Source organism: Chinchilla lanigera, unplaced genomic scaffold, assembly GCF_000276665.1.
Source record: "Chinchilla lanigera isolate Chin_1 unplaced genomic scaffold, ChiLan1.0 scaffold00017, whole genome shotgun sequence".
Taxonomy (NCBI): Eukaryota; Metazoa; Chordata; class Mammalia; order Rodentia; family Chinchillidae; genus Chinchilla; species Chinchilla lanigera.
In genome coordinates, this window is record NW_004955418.1 from 16,742,483 (window position 1) to 16,763,591 (window position 21,109).

The 21,109-nt window shown below is 48.7% G+C and overlaps 1 protein-coding gene across 2 annotated transcripts; it reads left to right on the forward strand.

Annotated features, from left to right (window-relative positions):
• Positions 1-5,226: 5,226 nt before the first annotated feature.
• On the forward strand, positions 5,227-12,236 carry Glrx (glutaredoxin (thioltransferase)). 2 transcript variants are annotated; one of them, XM_005382234.2, is made up of 3 exons: positions 5,227-5,500; positions 10,260-10,379; positions 12,060-12,236. In XM_005382234.2, the coding sequence occupies exons 1-2, from the start codon at positions 5,294-5,296 to the stop codon at positions 10,371-10,373; spliced, it is 321 nt and encodes a 106-aa protein (XP_005382291.1). In that variant the 5' UTR covers positions 5,227-5,293; the 3' UTR covers positions 10,374-10,379; positions 12,060-12,236. The 2 variants fall into 2 exon arrangements, with proteins under 2 accessions (XP_005382291.1, XP_005382292.1); XM_005382235.2 differs by having other exon boundaries at positions 5,230-5,500; positions 12,063-12,236.
• The last annotated feature ends 8,873 nt before the right edge of the window (positions 12,237-21,109 follow it).

A 21,109-nucleotide genomic window follows, 5' to 3' on the forward strand; every position in this document is an offset into this window, starting at 1 on the left:
GCCGGTGAGCTAAACTCCCAGCCCCTGGCCTTTGTTCTTGAGCTCTGAAAAATTGAGAAATAACTTGTGCCTAGGATCAGCTCTGTGTAATTTGGCCAGAAACTTCCACCTGTGGAAAGGTGCCCACCCATCTACGATCCATTTATAAACTGTCCCTAAAGCAGCCTCTTGGACGAGATGGGCCTTCAGGATGAGAATCTCAGCTATCTTCTGATCAGCAGGTTCATCATAATAAAATTCTTTCTCTCCCACCGCCCTGCCTCTCCGCTAATTGGCTTCTGTCTGTGGCAAGCACACCAGCTCTGTGCGTGGAAACAGGATATCCTGTGAGGTACGCTGCCCTGGCACTGGGGGCTGGGAGAAGAGAAACACAATGCTGCTTCTCTCTCCTCACTGGCAAGGGGCTCAGTGTGGTTTACCTGGCATGAACACGGGAGGGGCTATTCTCTCCCATGAGCCCAATAGCAAGAGTAAGACCACTGTGTGCTGAACTCCTGGAAAGGCACCAGACACTACAGTCTTGACCTAAAATGAGAACAAGAAACCTCAGTGGGACCCAGGGATGCTCGGATCAAAGCATTGGTAGGTGAGATTCCATGTCTAGACTGTGCCTAGATCTTAGAAATTGCGGCCCCAGAGACACTCTCCAAATGGAAGACAGATCATGTTGGGAAGCAACTTATTCTCCTGACCTTGGTTGAATTTAATGTCATCCAAGACAGAAGCCATTTCTTTTTTTTTTTTTAATGTTTTTGAGACAGGGTCTTGCTTCAGCCTCCCGAGTGCTGGGATTACAGGTATGCACCACCATGCCTGACAGAAACCATTTCCTTATTCTTCTAGTCAGTCTAAGATCCAAACTATCTGCCCTTCAAAGTTGCCATGAGGGTTAGGGACATAAAACTCTTAGTTCGGAGCAGGGCGCACAATGGGTACATAGTCAGTGGGTGTCAGCGTGGACAGGCCTGCAAAGGGGTTGAAGGGGAGGGAACAGTCTGTTCAGAGACTTTTAAGAGTCAGGTGCAGGGCCGGGGGTATAGCTCAGTGGCTTAAGCACTTGCCTGGCAACCTGAGGTCATGAGTTCGATTCCCAGTACAAAAAAGAAAAGAAAAAGAATCAGGTGCAGTTGTCCTCCACGGTCAAATGCAGAGAAGGGGAAGGAGAGCTTCACACTGGATCAGATCCTGAAACAGGGCCGAGCCACAAAGCCGCAGCTTCCGGTGCACGAGGCTGCCAACTCGTTCATTCACCTGAGCACCAACTAGACGCTGCAGGAGGAAGTCTTGAGGGCAGCGCAGAGCCCAGGCAGCCAACACCTGCTCTGCTGCCCACGTGCAGCCACCTCAGGCTCTGTGGGAGCCAAAACTGGGCCCAGGTGAGCTCGGGGCACCCTGTGAGCTCTGCCTGCTCCAAAGCATTCCTTTTCTGTGATCCAGCTACATTCAGTAATCTATTGTGTAACTTGGGAGATGTGACATAGTCATTAATTAATGAAATATTTAACTACAAATTTATCCGCATTTTAAGTATACCTGCACTCCATGTACCTATTATGGCTGAAGATCCAGCCTCACTCTCCGTTGTAATGGGCCCCTTCCCTAGTGGAGCGGCCGTTCTACTCCTGGCCAAACTTCTTTACATCACTGTGTCCATTTTCCATGCCTGTGTCCCCCACAAGACTATACGTTACTAAGGCCTGGAGCTGTGTGTGAGGATCCTTGTGCCTGGCCCAGAGCAGCTGTTTAATAACTATTCGTTGGACATACGCGTGGATGGATAAAGACCAGTGTGTAGCTGCTAATCTGCTGAGATCTGACAATTCCGGGATGAAAGCTGTATTTCTGTCCTCAGGAACTCATTTTAGAGAACACAGAATTAATAAAAAAGAACAATGACATGTGATGGGCCTGGGCCCGCATATCATGTGAGCGCATCTGGAGGACGCCGACCCAGCGGGAGAAGGAGGGAGGGCGCCCCGCAGGTCCTTCCAACTCACACCCGATCCGGACCGGGTGCCACTGGACCAGCAGGAGTCAGCCGCAAGAGGGGGGACGAGTGCTCGGCACGGGTGCCAGCAGGTCCTTCAGCAGACAAGTGTGAGTGGCCAAACTAAGGCAGCGGCTCAGCGCGCACAGAGCTGGGGCAAACGGAGATAGGGCGGAGGTGTAGGAGTGTGGAAAGGACACAGGGAGAACTGGTCATTCCAGCCACCTCCTCGGGACACTGAGATCAGTCTGGGAGCAATTTAGAAGGCAGCATTTGCGCTTCTAATGATGGCCAGGCAGCAATGTAAAGCAGGTTGGGAGGCCAGGGAAATGCCCCGGGACGGCAGAAGGGGCAGAGGCTGGAGCTGTGGAGCTGTTGGGCTGTCAGGCTGTGCAGGGACTTAGGACGCCACCTGTGAGCACCTGGCCAGTGTGTGTAAGGAGAAGCAGGGGCATAAAGATCCTGCCGGGTTTCTGCCCTGGCCAAGAGGTGTTGACCCTCTGTGCAGGAGGACCGGCAGGGGTGGGAAAGGGAAGACAGTGACTTCCCATTGGTTCAGGTAAGGCCAGGAGGCCAAGGAATCTGCAGTTTTGGTTTCTGAGGAGCAAAGCATTCCTGGACTTAGGAGAGAGGTTCAGACAGGAAAAAATGAAAGCCAGACTCAGCCAAAAAGTGCTATCGGGAACCACAGGCGCAGATAAGATCTCTCAGGGAGGCTGTGTGAGAAGCGAAGGCCCAGCGTACACCATATATAGGCAAAATTTCTGAGGAAGAGGTGGAGTCTGAATCTCCAGGCAGAATGAAAAGATCACGCTGCCTTTGGCACTGGGAAGGGAGGGCTTCCAGAGGGAGACAGTGATTGACAGAGACAAATCTTGCAAGTGAAAAAATAAGGAAAATATTTGTTGGTAGCCAGATTGTTGCAACTCTCGTCAGCTTGTAGGTACAAGTGAGATCAAATGAATAATAATAGCTGAGATTTCCCATGGAGAACTAGCTTGCTGCCGACCATGTGTACAACAAAAACGCTTCTCTTCTCAAAGGTTTCCTCCCGGCCCAATCAGCGTTTCTGGAAGGACCTGGGTGCTCATCCCATAGGCTCTTCCACATTCACAGACGCACCTGGCCCACAAGCCAATGCAGCAAAGGACTCTGCTCAAAGCACCACTGAGCTGAAGCGAGTGTTTTCTGAGAAATGAAAGGGGCCACCTCCTCTTTGCTGTCTCACCTATTTGTCTCCCATGTCTCACAGCGTCTCACAAAAATACCTTGTGTCTTCTGTTCTTCTGTCCTGTGGTTTCAGACATGAGTCTCTGGGTCAAGCTGTGGAGTAGACAGCAGATCCCCTGTATCTTCTGCCCAAGGTACCCCAGTTCCCTGGTGACCCTCTGCCAACAGGTCCTTGGGGAGATTCACTCCACCTAGACTTCTGCGCTAGGCTCAACCAGGGACCGTCGTTGCAAGGCAATTTACCAGTACACAGGGGTTTCAACAGTGTGGTCACACTGCAAGTAGCTCAGACTGCAACGAAACGAGGAAAGAGGAAATGGCCTAAAAAAGTACAGGTGGCAAATAAGACCGCAACGTTCATGAAAGGCAGTGGCCGGAAAGCAAGACACAGGAAGTAGTGATGGTGGTTTTTAACGTGGGAGAGACTTAAACATAGCTACATTCTGAGGAAAAAGATGGCGGGAAGGGAGTGACCACAGCAGACACTGAGGAAAGAAAGACTCTGAGGGAAATGCCAGGCATAGGCCTCCAGCGGTCGGAGCCTCCACGTTCGGACCACAGGGAGGGGACTGGCCTGGCCGCCTGAGTCTGAGGTAGAAGAGGGGAAAGTGTCTCACCTTGACCTTATTGTGAGGAGGTAAAACTTTGGGTCTGAGGTCTCCAGGCCTGACACAGATATGTCTCCTAGAGCCTCACAGCCCTAGCACTGCTGGGGAAGGAGTTTTCTCAGCCCAGAATTGGAGTTTCTCATTTTGCCAATTTTATTTACATAACAATTAGAGCCACAAAGCTGAGCCTCCAAAAAAGCTGCTTCTGGGAGTCTATTTTTTTCTCTGCTCACCCACAGAATGTTTGAGAACCCACCAACATGACAATGGTGGCATCCAGCTCCGGCCCTGGCCCTAACTTTTTGAAGATACAGTACAGTAAGCCCCCAGTTTAGGAGTGAGTTCCGCTCTGGGAAAATTGCTCCTAAATTGGATTCATTTGTAAGCAAATGACAACGTGAGCCTTACACAGCACACCTGTGAAAGCTCCCAGCTTGAATGTTCCTAGTCAGGGACTTACTGCACTTTAGTTTCAACATAACATTTCCTGGGAAAATAGATAATTGATTTTTCCTTGATTCTTTATCTAACTTACCACACACTGGAGGAGTCTGAAGGAGGCCTGGGAGTAGAAGGCTCTTGCTCTGCCTGGTAGCGGGGACAGGCACTCTGCAGAAGAGCGGATGCTCTAGTCCTCAGCCCCTGCCATGTGTCCTCTAACATGAGGAATACAGTGGCTAAATAACTACCCTACTTCGCCTGCAAACAATGAAAAATGAAGGCGACAGACTCAGAGGAAAATCCTCATCGACTGCCTGAAGTCCAGGAAGTGGCTGAATGGGACGCTGCAGAAGATACTGATGGGATGAGGCAGGAGTCTCCAATGGCAGCTTCTACCAAAGGGGCCGCATCTAGGGCCCACTGCCGGCCACCGCGGCTGCCCTAAGCAACGCTGAGCTCAGTATTGCTGGACCTGACTTTTCAAAGAGAAGTTGCAAGTCCAGATGCTCATGTGCAATCTTCAAATTTTCCAGATGCTGAGAAGTGATTCTATGCTGGTCATTGCAACACCAAGCACCCACTACCCTGGCCAAGCAGGTGCCAAGTCACCATTTCAATCCCACTTTCGCTATACAGGTGCCACAGCTTTTGTTTCGTGAATAATTGTGTTTATATTTGAAAAACCAAGAGGGAAGACACAAAGAATTGGCCTCCTCCCCTAAGCTGGTCTGTGCTTCCCGCGAACTCTGATCTCTGCCAAGAGCAGGCACCCTGGGTGGTCTAAAGACGACAAAGTCACGCGGCGCGTAGCTACCAAGTTGTGCTTTTACAGGCTCAGTAAATAGTGAGTCCCACCGGCCTGCTGTGACTTACGGGCTGTCCCTTTAAGACTCGAACTCGACCAGGCAAACTCCTCCTCCGGGGAGGTTCCTTAGTAGATAGCAGCCAGCTGGCCCTCCCGTTTAGTTTAAAGCTCAGAGCTGTACCTGCCTCTGGGGGTTCTTCTGAGGAGGCTGCTGCTGTCAGCATGGCTCAAGCGTTTGTGAACAGCAAAATCAGTCCTGGAAAGGTGGTTGTGTTCATCAAACCCACCTGCCCCTACTGCAAAAAGACCCAAGAGATCCTCAGACAATTGCCCTTCAAAGAAGGGCTTCTGGAATTCGTGGATATTACAGCCACCAGCAACACAGATGAGATTCAGGATTATTTGCAACAGCTGACGGGCGCCAGAACGGTGAGCGTGGGTTCGTGTGGAAAGGATCCTGGCTGGGTTTTCTTCTCAGGGCTGTGAACGGATGTGTGTCTGTGCCTTTTCTAGGACACTGCCAGCGCTCTGTCCTTCAGGGCTTCCAGAGGCTTTCGGGGTGTGGGGGAGGGAGCCCAGGCGAAGACATGGGTCCCTTGAATGGGCAGCTGAGCAGCCAGAAGGTCCTCTCGGAGCCGAGGAGGGAGCCCAGCTGGCGTGCGCCTGGTCAATGGGCCCAGCCGCTGGCCGGAGTCCCCAAAGCTGCATCTGGCGGCTTTGTTTTAAGCCCTTCCAGGAACTGACAGTTTGCAGCATGCAGGGCTGGGAGCAGGAGGTGGGCTGAGAGGCTGGTTTGATCTGCACATTTCTGCTATGCAACGTGGACCCATGAGCACACTTCCTTCTGTCTTCACATGGCCCCATGGATCTGCTGCCCTTTGCTCTTTCTCTGCGCTTTCTTTAACCCTAACCTTATTTGTTCATTCTTTCTTATCTGCTCCTCCCAGTGGAAAAATCCAATTCTCCAGTCTATTTGCTCCTTGTTGTAAATTAATGGCGGGACTTTTCAAGTGGGCCAGACTTCTGGCCAGACTGTCACAATGGCTTGTTTTGTGATCCCTCTCAAGATACACCCTGGGGTCCTCAAAGATCCCAGCTGCAAAGCCACAGTGGGTGACCAGAAGTCCCCCTTGTGACAAGCACACTATGGGACTGAGGGGCCTGGGCTTCCTATGGGATCCTGCTGCTCCAGGTGGCGACACGAAGTGTACCCCCAGTTCACCTAAGTTCCCCTTCAGGAGATGTGTTCTAGGACACACCGCCAGCAGACGGAAGTGTCCCTCTCAGTGTGCATTTGCCGTACCAGGTTTTCTCTGAGTTCTGGATGTACAGCCCAGGAGTTCTCTCCCCTTCTTTCCAATCAGAAATCAGCACCACAATGCAGGAAAAGGTGAAATATGGCACCCTGCTGCTGTGAGCGGAGGTCCGGGAGCAGAGACACAATGACAGACCCTTGTGGCCCTGCCTCTGCTCCTATCTCAAAACCTTCTCAGCCAGTGTTTCCCAAACTCTGCTGATGAACAGAAGCACCTGGGGGAATTTTTTTGTTAAACCCTCTGCCCAAATCATACCCAGAACAGTTATGCTGGAGTCTGTTGGGGCCAGGCACCAGTGGTTTGAAAGACCTTCAGGTGATTTCAATTTGCATCCGTTTGGGAATGACTGTTCTGTTCTTAGCCTAGCAGCATCTGTTCTCGATCAGAAAAGGCAAAGTTCTTCCTTACTGACCTTTTTGTTTTCATTTCTTTTTAAAGAAACAGTTTTTCTGCAGCAGTGTGTTAAGTTTAAGAAATACGGCTCACAGTTTGGGTCCAGAATGCATTCTGCTACAGGCAAGGAAAAGTCCTTCAAAATTATCTGCCCCTGACCGCTGTAGTATAGTGTTTACAATCAAGAAGAAACCATGAGAGTACTTGCTGTCTTAACTACCCTGGAGTGACCTGGGCTGCCGGGACAGAGGAGCTCAGCAGGACTTCCCTGGTGGTGGAAACTCACACTTCCGTCAGGAGAGCTTGGTGCAGCCTCTTGGGTTAGGGTTAGGGTTTAGCTTTCTAGTTAGGGTTTAGGGTTAGGCTTAGTTTGGGGGTTAGGGTATAGGGTTTGGGGCCCTTGTTTGTCCCTCCTGTAACGCTCTTCCTTTCTTTCTAAGAGTGGAGTTTCTGACCCACAGCATCTTTATTCTCCCAGAAGAACATCTTGGAATACTTTTTGCAAGGCAGGTCTATTGACAACAAATTCTCTCAATTTTTGTAGGGCTGAGAAAGTTTAGTTTTTCTTCACAAAAGGAATGGTTTTGCTGGATGCAAAGAAAAAAAAAGTTTTTAATCACCTGCTATGCACCAGGCTCTTTTCTAGATGTGTGAAACAGCCATGGGTCGGGGTCGGGTGGGGTGATGAAGCCTTTTCAAACTTGCACTCTAGTGGGAGAGATAATGACTAATGAAATGGCATTTGGGGAGGTAAGTAAAAACAGTAAGTAGGAGTAGGTGGGGGGTAGGCAGCAGGGTACTTTGAAATGGAACCATGAGGGCCTAAGAAGGGAATATTTGAGCAGGTTTCTATATGAGGTCATGGAGAAGGCAATCAGGAATTTAGAGGCCCAGGCCAGGCAGCAAAAACAACAAGTGCAAAGGTCCTGTGGTAGAAATGTACCTTGCAGAATGGCAAAGAGGTCAGTGTGGCTGTAGCATTGTGAGTTAGGAGAGTCAGAGGAGCACATCTGAGAAGATGGGTCAGGAAGTCGTTCCACTCCTATCACATGGACTGAGGTGGGTTCTGGAACCAGATGAGCCACCCTGAGGGGTTTTCAAGCAGAGGAGTGACTCCATTTTACCCAGTGTTGAAGGGGTCCCTCTGGGTGCCGGGGGAGGAAGGGATCTGGGAAGGACCAGGGTGCGGCTTAAAGGCAGAAAACAGGAAGCAGCGGTGGTTGAGCTGAGAAACAACTGAGGCTTTAGGCTATACTGGAGAATGCTGAGAAAGGGGTTTATGTTGGTGCATGTAAGGTGGGAAAGCCCGCTCCAGAGAGCAAGGGCGCCGCGGGACCCAGTTCTTGTGACCGTTGGGACAGTGAGGGCTCCACAGCAGGGCAGGGTGTTTTATCTTCTTTCCTCAGCTGAGCCACCAGCTCGGCTGTTTCCTGTGTCCTCACCTGGGAGCCTCCTCGCCTCTCCAGTGCGGCCCAGAGGATGCCGGCAACTGCGCGATTTGTGTGATTTAAGGCTGTTTGGCTGCGGTCTGGGCTCTCGGGGGAGGGGAGGGGAAAGGAGCCTTCCAGCTCGCAGGCCGGCCAGCTGCTTTGCCAGATGGCCCCTGAGCACAGACTCCGCCCTGGGGCCAGCCTGCGGGCCGTCTTGGGGTTGGCGATCCCTCTGGGGCTGCAGTTTCCAAAGTCTCAGTTACCCTGGAGGAATAAATGACTACTTGGTATAGACCAGGGTGAAAAATGTGACCCTGGGGTGGCAGCTGCACCCCGTCACTTGTTAGAAATGTAAATGCTCTAAGCTGCTGCACCGCATCAGAAGTCAGTGAGGGGTAGGAGAGTAGCAATCTGCGTTTGAGTCAGTCCTTCCGGGATGCCGTCGGAAGGAAGAGTCGACTCCGTGGATGGCGACCAAGTCAAGAGAGAGGCAGAAATGTGGTGTGGAGCCCTGGCCGGCTTAGGAGTCATGAGGATTCCTCATTTTCCCTGAAAATGCAGAAGTTTAAGAAAGAGTGTACGGCTTCCTCATGTAAACCTCAGACGGTTTTTATTTAATTAGCAGTGCCTTTCGCTGCAGGAGCCCTGCAGTAGAATGGTGTTAGAATCCTGTTACCTGTTACAGCCACAGCCAAGGGTTTCCAGGGAGAAAGAAGTTAGAGGGCCCCGAAGATGTGGGCAGAAGAAACTTTATTTTCTCTAAAGCAGTGGCCAAGACTTGGGGGAAGTTTTAGACTTCTCTCCCGCCTCTTCTACAAATTTTCTCTTCTCAATCGATGAAAATGATTTCTGGGGCCTAGCGGGATGCGACCAGGCACCTGCCAGAAAGGAGTCCTGTGGGTCTTTTCCCACTCTCAGGGCACAGGAAATAGCTGTGGATTGTGGTACAGGATTCATTTTTAGTGTTAGCTTTTACTTTTAAAGTCTGCTGCCATCAGACCCCCTTCTTACTATAAATACTACAAGAACTTCTCTACAATAAATAACTCAGCCCTTTTTCTCATCTTTCTCACTTTTGGAAAATTTGCTTGAATTATAGTATTATGCTTTCTGAGGAAAATCAAGTCCTTTGACAGATATTCTCACTGTATTCTGCCTTTCCTATCTCCCATCCCTCTGCTGCTGTACGTTCCTTGTATTCAAAGAAAGAACTTGCCAAGGGGGCGGTCCCTTCCTCATTACCCATCATCCTCTGGGACACCGTTGGCCTGGAAGTTGCCTATTGTGTCCAGAGGGGAATTTCTCTTCCCTCAGAATTCTAAAACCCTCTGGACTTCCAGAATGTGTGGGTACTTAGCAGCAGTAGGAGTAGACTAGACAGGAAGCCATTATTCAGCAAGTACAATGGCCTTGTCAGTATGGCCTTGGGTCACCCACCCCGGCCTCGTAAAAACCAAAACAGATGAGTGTCCTTGGTACCAGAGCCTCTGATCAAAGGAGGCCTAGACACCACTCCACAGTCCCCTACTAGAGGGCACAGCTCACCTATGCTTTAACAGCAGAGAGAACTGTATTTAATAAATGGCAGAACTACAAATCAGACACAGAGACCAAAGGCAAATACTTTCCAAGCTGTACTTAGAAACACATGCCTTGCTGGGTGGTGGCCCAGCTTAAGGTCTTCAGGTGTGGTCCCAGCTACAGGGAAACTGGGATGAGTCAAGGTGATCTGGCTACCACCAAAAAATGTTCCTTCCAGGAAACACGTTTGCATAGAGTGACATTCTTAAATCCCCTTGACATGTTGGATAATCAAAGGCACAGCCTACTCGGCTTGAAAAATATTCTGGCTTAAAAGCCTTCTTTAATAAATAATTTTACTCGTAATGCTTAGAATGTCTGTCCCAAGAGAACAGGCAGCGGGTGGTTGAACAGCGGTTTGGAAAGGTTTGGATCACAGGAAGTGTCCAGAAGAAGAAGAAATTATCATGCACTCTGATCTGCTAGGAATTAAATTGCTTGCTGGGTCTGGGCTGGTTGTTTTCGTAGGTACCCCGGGTGTTCCTCGGTAGAGACTGCATAGGGGGCTGCAGTGATTTGACCGCCTTGCAGCAAAACGGGGAGCTGGTGCCCCGGCTGAAGCAGATCGGCGCCCTGCAGTGACTCCAGGTGGGTGACAGGGGAGACTGGAAGTACACTGGGGGAGGGAAAGGATGATTTGGGGGTGATCTGAGGAACTGTGACGTCAATAATTTCTGAATTCCACATTTTCTGAAAAGATGGATTGTGCGAATGGGGGAAACCATTACTCAGCCTTCCTTTGACCAATATTTGTTGAGCGTTTCTCAGGTGCCAGGCACCGCACTCAAGTAGAGACACACCTAGCGGGAGCGTGGAGCTTACGTTCTGGGGAGGTAGGCAGCTCCCAAGTCAGCCAGTCATCCCTGGAGCGTGTGGGACAGTGCGACACCAGGCCAGGACCCTGGCGGCAAGTTGAGCTAGTGCGGGAAAGGGGGCCTTTCTCGGGAGAGGCTGGCTCCCGGGGAGACAGCCAAGTGCAGTTGCTCAGACAGAGGGAGTGAATAATACACACATGGCGACAAGTAAGGAACATTCTGGGAGCAGAAAGAACGTGAGAGCAGGCTGCGGAACATACAGTGGGAAGGCAGAGCGGGAAGAAGCTGGGCAGGGCCAGAGCACACAGAAGGGGTTTGGATCTCTTCTCTGTGCAGTGTGAAATTGCGGTCATTTTTGCTTCATTGCAAAGCTTCTAACTGGCTTCCCCAAAGCCGAAACAAAGCATAATAAAATCACCAAACTGAAGGAGACCTTTGGCTCCGTGGGAGATCGTGGGGTAATGAGCTATTTAGGCAGAAACCAGGCTGCTGTTGGGGTTGGGTGAGTGACTCCCCCCAGCAGCTCCCCAGCAGCCTGTGCCAGCAATCGTCCACACGGGGCCATCCTGCTGCCTCTGACTCAGAAGGACCTGAGTGTTTCTTCAATCAGAGAAATGAGTGGCTCTTGAACCAGAAGGTTCTTTGAGGGGACGTACTGCCAGGGAATAGTAATTTATCCCTGGGGCATGCATAATTTGGGATGGTTACTCAGAACAGCAACAGAAGAGAAAAAAATGTTTGAAAAAAAATACATCCGAGTCCTCTGACACAAAATACTCAATAGCCAATTGTAGATCTTCCAATCGCAACGTGCCACCTCATCATCACAGGAGAGTATTGTGTATCCGTGTTCACTTTTTGGCCTTACACCATGTTCTAAAACACTAGAAGCCCAATTAGAGCTGGCATGGTGGCACATACCTGTAATCCCAGCACTCGAGAGGCTGAGGCAGGAGGATCGCAGGGAATTTGATGGCAGCCTGAGCTCCATAGAGAGACCCTGTCTAAAAAAGACAGACAGACAGACAGACAGAAAGAGGAAAGAAAAGGAAAGAAAAAAAGACAAGAAAAGAAAGGAAAAAAAGAAAAGGAAGAAAGAAATGAAAAGAAAAGAAAAAAATATAAACCAAAAACAATTAGTGGCTCTGAATGTTCTCTGCTCTGGAGCATGTTTAGTACTTTAGGATTAGCTTGAGAATAGGAGGGGAAGGGAGATACCATCTCCCCATATATTTTGGTGCGGGCATTAGAGTCAGCTGTTCACAAAGCCTGCTTTCTCTGCATTATCCTCCTCCTTCAGCAGTCTATGATGTCCCCACGGGGCTGGCGCCTCCACCCCAAGGCCATCTATGGCAAAGTGTGCTTAAACAGCCAGACCGCGCCTGCTGATGATGAAAGGGGAAATGACGCAGTAATTTATTGCGCAAGATCCAATTCTGTGTTTCTTTCCTAGCAGAACAGACCCCGTGCTGCTGTCCTGCCTTGAGAACTGGATGACATGGAGAAGGATGATGGCATTTCCTGGTCACGGGATTTGGAGCAAAACCAGCCTTTTGTTTTCTTCTTTTGCCTCAGAATTAAAAAGTAGACCACCTTGCCCTTCATCATGGGGCCAAGGAGGTTGATGGACTATTGTGGGTTTCTTCTGGGTTGGCATGTGGGTTCCAGGAGACCACCACATGTTCTGGTTTAAGAGTCACTGATCCGAAAGGTGTTCTTTCTCTTCAGCACGTTTCTAATGAACCCTTCTCTGAGTGCCAGCACCTCCAGCTCCAAGGCAGTGTTTTTCAGCCATGTGTATCCAGAATCCCCCACTAGTTTTCTGCTATAGCCCATCAGCTGAAGTTATTCGGCTGAGACTGGCTTTAGGTGATGAAATCAATGGATTTTTTTTTTTTTTTTTTTTGGCCTTTTTGGGCAGGGTCTCTCACTATGCACTTCAGGCTGGCCTTGAGCTCACTATGTAGCCCAGGCTAGTCTCGAACTTGCAACGATTCTCCTGCCTCAGCCTCCCAAGTGCTGGGATTATAAGTGTGCACCACCATGCCCGGCTCAATGGATATTTTGAACTTTTTTTTTTTTCAAATCGCATGCACCCACTGTCCCTACCCTGCCTTGAGAACCAGTGCTCAAAACTTGCTTCAGTGTTTCCCAGTTCTGTGGAGGGTGTAAGAACCCAATGTGAAAACCTGTACAAAAAAATTAAGTCTTGATCCTCACCGGGGGCCTCTGGGGCCACAAGGGTGGCAATTTGGGGCAGAGTGTATAGACACCTAGCAATACTGTTACATACAAAAGCAATGTACTAATACTTTAGAGTACCAGAAATATTAAAACATGAAATGTAAAACAGTATTGCAGAAAACTGGTAGCCCCCCTAAATATATCTGAGAAAGAAGCTAAATTTGAGAAACACAACCCTAAATGATTCCTTCTATGACTCACACACCTTAAAAATGTAAGAATCCCTTACCATGAAGTTTAATTGTGTGTTCTAGAATTGCAAGATTAAGTTAATTTCCTTCTGTGGTCTCCAGTGAGGACAGTTAATTTTTTTCTAATAAGTAGCTAGAGATGACTTGTGATTTTTTTTTTTTTTTTTTTTTTTTTTGGTCTTTTTGAGACAGGGTCTCACTGTGCAGTTCAGGGTGGCCTTGAGCTCACTTTGTAACCCAGGCTGGTCTTGAACTCACAACAATCCCCCTGCCTCAGCCTCCTGAGTGCTGGGATTACAGGCATGCGCAACCACACCCAGCTGACTTGTGATTTGTATCTAGTTTTGTTCCACATTCTCAAGACTTTAAGGGATATTATTAATATGAAATGCACCATCTTAAATCTTTATTTGTGTTTGTCCCTACCATTATAATTAAAGATGTGGTGTCATCACTGTTTAAATATAAATGTTTGATGTAATTTTTAAAGTACCTATGACAAATAATTTAAATATGTCAGCACTAGCCTACTTCATGTTTAGGGTTCATTAATCATCTTTTTCATTTCACATCCCATTTTTTCATTTACCCATTTAATGCTTTTATATTTCTGAGTTTTTCCCCAATGAGCCCTGACCACTCCTTTCAACGGAGACTGCAGTAGACGGTGCAAGTTCCACACTGCCCCACACCAGGAACGGCCTCAGGAGGTGGGCGCAGCCCTGGTCCACTCAGGGCCTCTCACCTGTATTTTCTCACACTTCTGGCTCCTGCTTCCTTGAGTTCCTCCCCCTGCTGTCTCCTTCTTCTTTGTTGTACTTGCACATTCCTCCTCCCCCTCCCCCTCCTCCTCCTCCTCCTCCTCCACTGTACACTTCTACTTATCTATGTATCTATCGGCTAGGTCAGAAATGAAACCTACACAGAGAATGTTTCTAAGGTTCTTCGTAAAGTACCATAGAGGCCTGTGTGGGCCTCCAACGGTCTCCCTCCCTCCCTCCCACACAGGTGGGCTTTAGTTCATTTCTGTTGTATTTATTCTAATGCCTCTCCCTATAGTTTTATTCCCCATAATATCCCTAAGCAGTGCATTTTCCTTTTGAATAGCAATAGCAAATATCACCTAGCTGTGTTACCACAATCGTGGTAAAATACTCACAAGAGAAGCTGAGGACTGGCTCGTGTCCTGTGCTTGTTCAGCTTCCCCAGGAGTTTACCGGAGCCACCTCCGAGGAAGCCAGAGAGGTCCCAAAGGAGTCTTGGAGACGCAGGTGACCCCAGAGACATGGTCAGTGGGAATGGGCAGCTCTGCCTTTCCTGCTTGGAAGCACCTTCCAGCTCTGCTCTCAGAAGCAGTTCAGAGCCCAGTACTTCTCACCTGGGCAGGTATGCAGCTTGAGAACAGAACTGTCAGCAGCACAAGAGATGCTAAGGACAAATAAGAATCTGTGTCAGTCCATCTGGGCATTCTGTCCTCAAAAAAAAAAAAGCTTGGACGTAGCTCAGTGGCAGAGCACTTGCCTAGCATGCACCAGGCCCTGGGTTCAATTCCTAGTGTAGCCAAGTTAAAAAACAATTATACACAGCTCCAATTGGACCAGCTGTTCCATGTCTTGGCAAGAGCTGTCCATCTGTCTGGGCTCCATTTCCCTTTACCACCATGCCGAAGATCTCTCTGTCTCGTCTGCTGGGTCTTCTATTTCCTGTGACCCACACAGGTGGGATACAAGTGAAGCTACTGTAACAAAGACTTAAATGCCTGATAGAAGCTTATTTCTGTCTGAACAGTCCAGAGCAGGCACCTGGCATTGGCCCTGAGGTCACAATGGACCCAGGACTTATATGCATCACTTCCATTCATGCCCCGTATTATTAGCAGGCTTTCCTGTGACTGGAACATAATACCCACCATGGCAACTTAAAGGAGGAGGTTTATTTTGGATCATGGTTTGCAGAAGGTTCAGTCCATGGTTTGCCAGCTCCAAGGCGGAAAGGGCATGGTGGAAGTGTGTGGCGGAGGAAAGCTCCTCAACCCTTGGCGGTCAGGAAACAAAGAAGGGGGAAGTGGGGAGGAATACACCCATCCAGGTCATGACCCCGGTGACCCGCCTCCTCTGAGCAGGCCTGAGCTCCCAATACCACATTTAGCTATGAGCTCACTGGATTGGTCCACTGATGAGTATTGAACCCCCACATCCAATGGCCTTTTAAGCATATGAGACTTCTGGGGAGCATTTTAGATCTAAACCATTGCATGTTCCATAGCCAGAACTTGGTCCCATGGCCCCACCTGGCTAGAGAGGGGCTAAGCCAAAGGACCCCAGGCTGGGAAGCCTCTTGCCTGTATACCAAAGTGCCTTTAGGCAGGTCTACATCAAAAGAAAGAAGGAGAGAATGGATATAGAAGGAAAAGCAGCATGTTGGGTCTTTCCCTTTTACAGTCTTTTCCCTCTGGGCCCGTTTTCTGATTTACACTGGGAAACCTTCCTCCAGTGTCTGGAGAACTGAATGCACAAAATAACAAGGTACCCAGCCCAGCACAGTGGCCAGTGCCTGTAGTCAGAGCTGCTTGGGAACTTGAGGCAGGAGGATTTCCAGGGGATCTCCCAGGTGTTAGAGCTTAGCCTGAGGGAGCTAGGGAGATCTAGCTCAAAAAAAGAAGAGAATGAAGCCCTAAAAAAACCTGGTTGTAAGACATGTATGTGTGCCCTGATTGCGCCTGTCAATGCCCGGGCTGCACCCTGGTTAGAGTCCCTTTTTTAAATGTCACTGTCTCGGCACAGGTGCCCACATCACCTGGCCTGGCATGGAACACCCTGCCCTCGCTCTCACCTGGCACTCCCTCTCCCTTTCCTTGTCTCCTTTTGCTCTGTCACGTTTACCGCTCACCAGATGGTATGATTTTCTTCTTTGCGTCCTCTCTTGCCCACTAGGCTGGAGCCCCGTGGGGCCAAGGCTTCATGCCTGATTGTGCACTGCTCTCTCTGCAGCGCGGGGCAGAGACCCCGCAGAGTATCTGCTGAGTGAGGAAGAATTTAGAGAACATGTGCCAGGCCAGTGTGGATCTGGGGGATCCCCACCCGTTAGTTCCTGGATGACATTTCTCCGGAGCCATTCATTTTCTGCTGGGTCACAACAGTGCAGCTGGCGTTCCTTGCCAGGTCCTGCCTGCCAAGCAGAGCAAAGGCACTTGGCAGTTTCCTGGCTGGGGTACAGGTTCTCAGGTCACGTCCGGTTTTCTGTCCTGCTTCCTGCTGAGTAATTCTGTGAGGTACACAAGGACAGAAAGGACCATAGTCCAAAGAGCAATGAAAGGTTGGCACAGGGGCAGGCAGCAAAAGCAACAAGAGTAACCAAGCAAACATGCAGAGCCACGGTCCTCTTCTTTCCCATACTCTAGAAGGCAAGCGCTTTACTCTCCTGTGAATGTCTCCTTCCAGTCGCTTTCTCTGTGCTGCTTCCAGCCTGGCTTCTCATCCTGGACTCCTGAAAGCCACTCCTCCCAATCCACAGCTGTCCAAAAACAGCCCTGCAGAAACGAGGTGCAGCAGCCAGCAGTGAGAGAGGAGTCTGTGTGATCCGGGCCGCACTGTTTAAATTCCCAGGGAGTATGAAGAGGGCAGTATTTTGACATTCGGTTGTGAGAGAAAACCATGCTGGTTAATTTACTTCTCCATAATATATTTTCCAGACTGGAAAATATTTCCAAGAACTAGGCTCCTGAGATATTTTACCTAAAATTTATTTCTCACGTGAACAGCAGTCTTTGCTTAGCAAAGTCACGGAACTTCTGAAGCAGCCAGATTTAATTTTGCTCCTTAGGAAAAGAGAAGCCTGGCCAGGTCCCTTTAAGTGCAGGTGATATTTAAATATAGGTCTGTATCTATGCAAGGTTCCTATTTCCCTGACCCAGCCAACTTTTCTGGTGAGCTGTGGAGAGCTAAAGGCGGAAGAGAGAAGAAGCGGGACTAGGAGACAGGAGAGCCCATGAAGGTGCAGAATGTTGTGCAGCGCTGGGTCTTGGGGTTTTATCCCTAGTGAACTTCCTGCCCACTGGTACTCCGCTCTCCGGATCGGCTCTGAGCACCTGCAGCTGAGCCTTTGTCCTGTGCGCCTGAGACTTGGAATACTTCTAGGTGCCACTGAAGCTCCTTACAAGGCATACTCCTTCTCTCTGTTATTCTTCCAAGTCAGCCTCGAAAACTTGGTGTGGATGATCTTTAACACAATCTGCTCTGGCTTCTAACCGGAAGTGTCAACTGGGAACCAAAGCATCCATTCTGAGGATGGAGGGCCAGCAACTCTGGGGAAGGCAGAAGCTGAAGGAGTCTACTAGACCTTGTGGCCACAGGGCTGCCCCCTTGTATCTAGAATGAACCCATGTGTAGCAAGGGTGGGTGTGTGGAGCTGACTCTGGGTGCCCCCTACCAGCCCCCCATGGGAGACACCCCATTAACCTCACAGATAGGGATCTATGACTGGAAAGCTCCAGAGATAAAACGGAAGAAAAAGGTGGCCCAGAGGCTGTCTCCAGAAAGGGAGGAGGGTGGGCAACTTCAGACAGGTCAGGAAAACCCAAGAGGGCTCCTGGTTCTCCTCCCCATCCAGGAAGCTCTTAGCGGGCAGCACCAGAGGGAGGATGAGGTGGCTTAATGCTCCTATTACTGTTTCCTCAGTGGATAGCCAAGTACAGCAGAGTGCCCGGCACAGCCGCCCCAAGGAGAGGAGGCCGCGTCCTTTCTTAGTGCTGCTCTGCACATTACCCCTCCGTACCTCCTGTGGCTAAAACTGGCGTTTCTCAGATTTCTACTTAAGCACAATCTTCCAGATAACGGCAGCCTGAGGTAGTCTCAAATGATGGTTAACCCTTACCAGTGCCGGTGTGAATGGGCCTTAGGCAGTGTTTCCTAGGCATTTTAAAGGGGTGTGTGGGTTCCCCACTGGCTGAAGTACAATGAACGGAAAAGCCCAGACGTGTTGGCAGTGGACAGCATACAGAGACCTGGCCACCCGGCCATCAGAAACTCACAAGGTATCAAGGACGTTCTATATGTTATGGATCTTTTCATTCATCTGATCTCATGGCAGCCCGACTACTATGACCATTTCCATTTTATAAATGGGGAAACTGAGGTACAGGGAGATTAAATAAGCTGCCAAGGTCTATCAGCAGTGCCAGAATTTGAGCCCAGGAGGCTTCCAGGAACACACACTCATAACCACTCTTCCAGTCGTTCACCCTTTCACCCAAGGGACCTGGGTTTCCAGGCCCAGTGAGGCAGTTGACAGACCTCCCCCAGCCGCTGGGCCCTGAGCCACAGCCCAGAAAGTGAATAGGTACTTCTGCACAGTGAACTGCCTCTCGGCTCAGGGCCTCCCACAGTGGGCTCCTAAGGACACTGGTTCCATGGAAAGTTAATAAATATTACATGAGAAAAGAGGCTTGATGCTTAAATGAGGTTGGGAAATGCGGAGCCACACAAGGTACTGGTGCACAGGAAGCCCGGCATTACTTGGAGTCAGATCTGTATGAGCCTCAAGGCATGATTCATTCTGAAGCAAATGATCTCCAGCTGGGTGCCTGTGAAGTCGAAACAACTGATCTATATTTAAAATATAATAGTGGGGCAGGCATGGGGGGGATACTCCTTTTCAAGAGAGAGAAATCAGTAAAAAAGAAAAAGGAGGTAACTAGAGCCAAGTAAATCCAAAATCCAACAGGAAAACATTGTCTCAGATCCCCAGTGATCTTCCTTCACTCCCTGTCCCACCTTCAGGGCATAATGCAGTGGGGATCAGGCCCCCAAGGCCTGGGCTTTTCTTGGCACAAGTCATGCTGCAGCTCTCACAGGCCGGAGGTGCGCACAGGCTGCTAACTAAGTCTCTTCCTGGGATCTCGGCAGCAGCACACACCCCATATTGAGAGGCTCCTGTGTGGTTGCTCTGCCTTGCTGAGGAATTTCTGTGCAGGACCCCGGGCAGGCTGCGCACCATCGAGGTAGAACCACCATGGCCCCGCAGCTTATGTACTCTGAGTCTGCAGAAGCTAGCTGTGCTACCAGGTAAAGGGTCCTGTGGGCTTCCTTCCAGGTTCTTGGCATCCCAAACAAATAACTGGACAAGGTGCACTGAAAAGGCAAGGATGCTGTATACTGAAGGTGGAAAAGAGTTGTGTTCTACATGTGAACGCAGGCCTGTGGAAAGCCTCCCGGCCGCCCCCAAGAGAAAGAAGAGGGATCTTCTGAAAATTGTTTTATGTTGTTGGTACACAGTTTGCAGTCATCCTTGGGAGTGGGTACCTGTGTATGCCACAGTTTGTTTCTTTCCTAAAATCCCCTTCTCCTTCCCTTCCTCTTTCTCCGTCCTCCTCTGATTCCCCTATTCCAATTTTCATTCTTGCTAATATTACTAATCGTAGCTCATGTGATGGCAGGCAGTGTTTACATTCATTGAGACTACTATGTTCCTGTAGATGGCACATCTTTATTCTATGTATTTCCCCTTCCCCTCCTCCTCACTCTTCACTCACGGTTCCTTAGCCCACTTCCCTATTGCGAGAGATCCCTCCCCTTGTTTCTTTCTAGCCATCCTTTCTCATTTTCTTTGTTTGCATTTTGCCTCAAGTGAGAGATCCTGTATGGTATCTCAGCTTGCGTGTGTGACCGAACAGTATATTTTCCAGGTGCATCCAATTTCCTACAAATTTGTCATTCTTTATAGCTGAGTAGGGCTCCATTACATGTAGATACCAGATTTTCTTTACCCAGTCCTCTGTTGATGGGTACACAGGCTGCTTCCAGGATTTAGCTATTACCAACTGTGCAGCAATAAATATCAGTATCCATGTATCACTGTAGTATGATGTCCTAAGCCGTCTGGGGAAGATACCTAGCAGGGGGATCTCTGGGTCAGATAGGATTTCTGATTTCAGCCTTTTGAGAAATCTCCATACTGATTTCCATAATGGGCTGTACTAGTTCACACTGTCAGCAACAGTGAAGGAGGGTGCATTTTTCACCACAGCCTCACCAGCACTTGTTATTATTTGATTTTTTTTTTAATGATTGCCATTCTTTCTGGAGTAAGATGGAATCTTAGTATTGTTTTAATTTTCATTTCTCTGGTGGCTAAAGATGAGCATTTTTTCACATATTTGTTGACCAGTATATGTATTCTAGATATTACTCCTCTGTCTGAGTAGCTGGCACATTTTTTCCTGTTCTTCAGGTTGTTTCTTCACTCTACTAAATGGTTCTTCTGCTGTACAGAAGCTAGTCTGATATAATCCCACTGATTATTTGTGCTGTTATTTCTTGTGCAGTTGAGGTTCTGTTTAGAAAATCTTTTCCAACACCTATGTCTTCAAGTGTTTTACCTATTTTACTTTTCTGTAGCTTTAATGTCCAGATCTTTGATCTATTCTGATTTACATGTAGTATATGGTTAGAGATAAGAGTCCAGTTTCAATCTTCTACAAATAGAAAAACCAGTTTTCCCAGTACCTCTTGTTGAATAGGCTATCTCCTCTAACATATGCTTTTAGCCCTTTGTCAAAGATCAAATAGCTGAATGTATATGAGGAAGTTTCTAGATCCTCAATTTTGTTTCACTGGTCCTTTTATGTTTTTGTTGCAGTACCATGCTTTTGTTTCACTATTGCTTGGTAGTATAACTTAAAGTCAGATATTGCTAGGCCTTCGGTTTTGCTTTTGTTGCTCCAAACCACTTTTGCTATTCTGGGTCTTTTCTGGCTCCATATGAATCTTAGGATTGTTTTCTGTAGATCCGTAAAGTGTGCTGTTGATATTTTGATTGGGACTGCATTGAATGTGTATAACAACTTTGGGAGTATGGGCATTTTGACAGTATTTGTTCTGCATATCCAGAAGCAAGGGACATCTTTGCATTTTCTGATGTCCTTTTTAATCTCCTTTTTCAGAGTTCTATAGTTTACTTTAAGTACATCTTTCACTTTCTTGGTTAGGTTAATTCCTGGGTATTTCATTTCTTGAAGCTACTATGAATGATGTTATTTTCATAATTTCCTTCTCAACCAATTAATGAACTG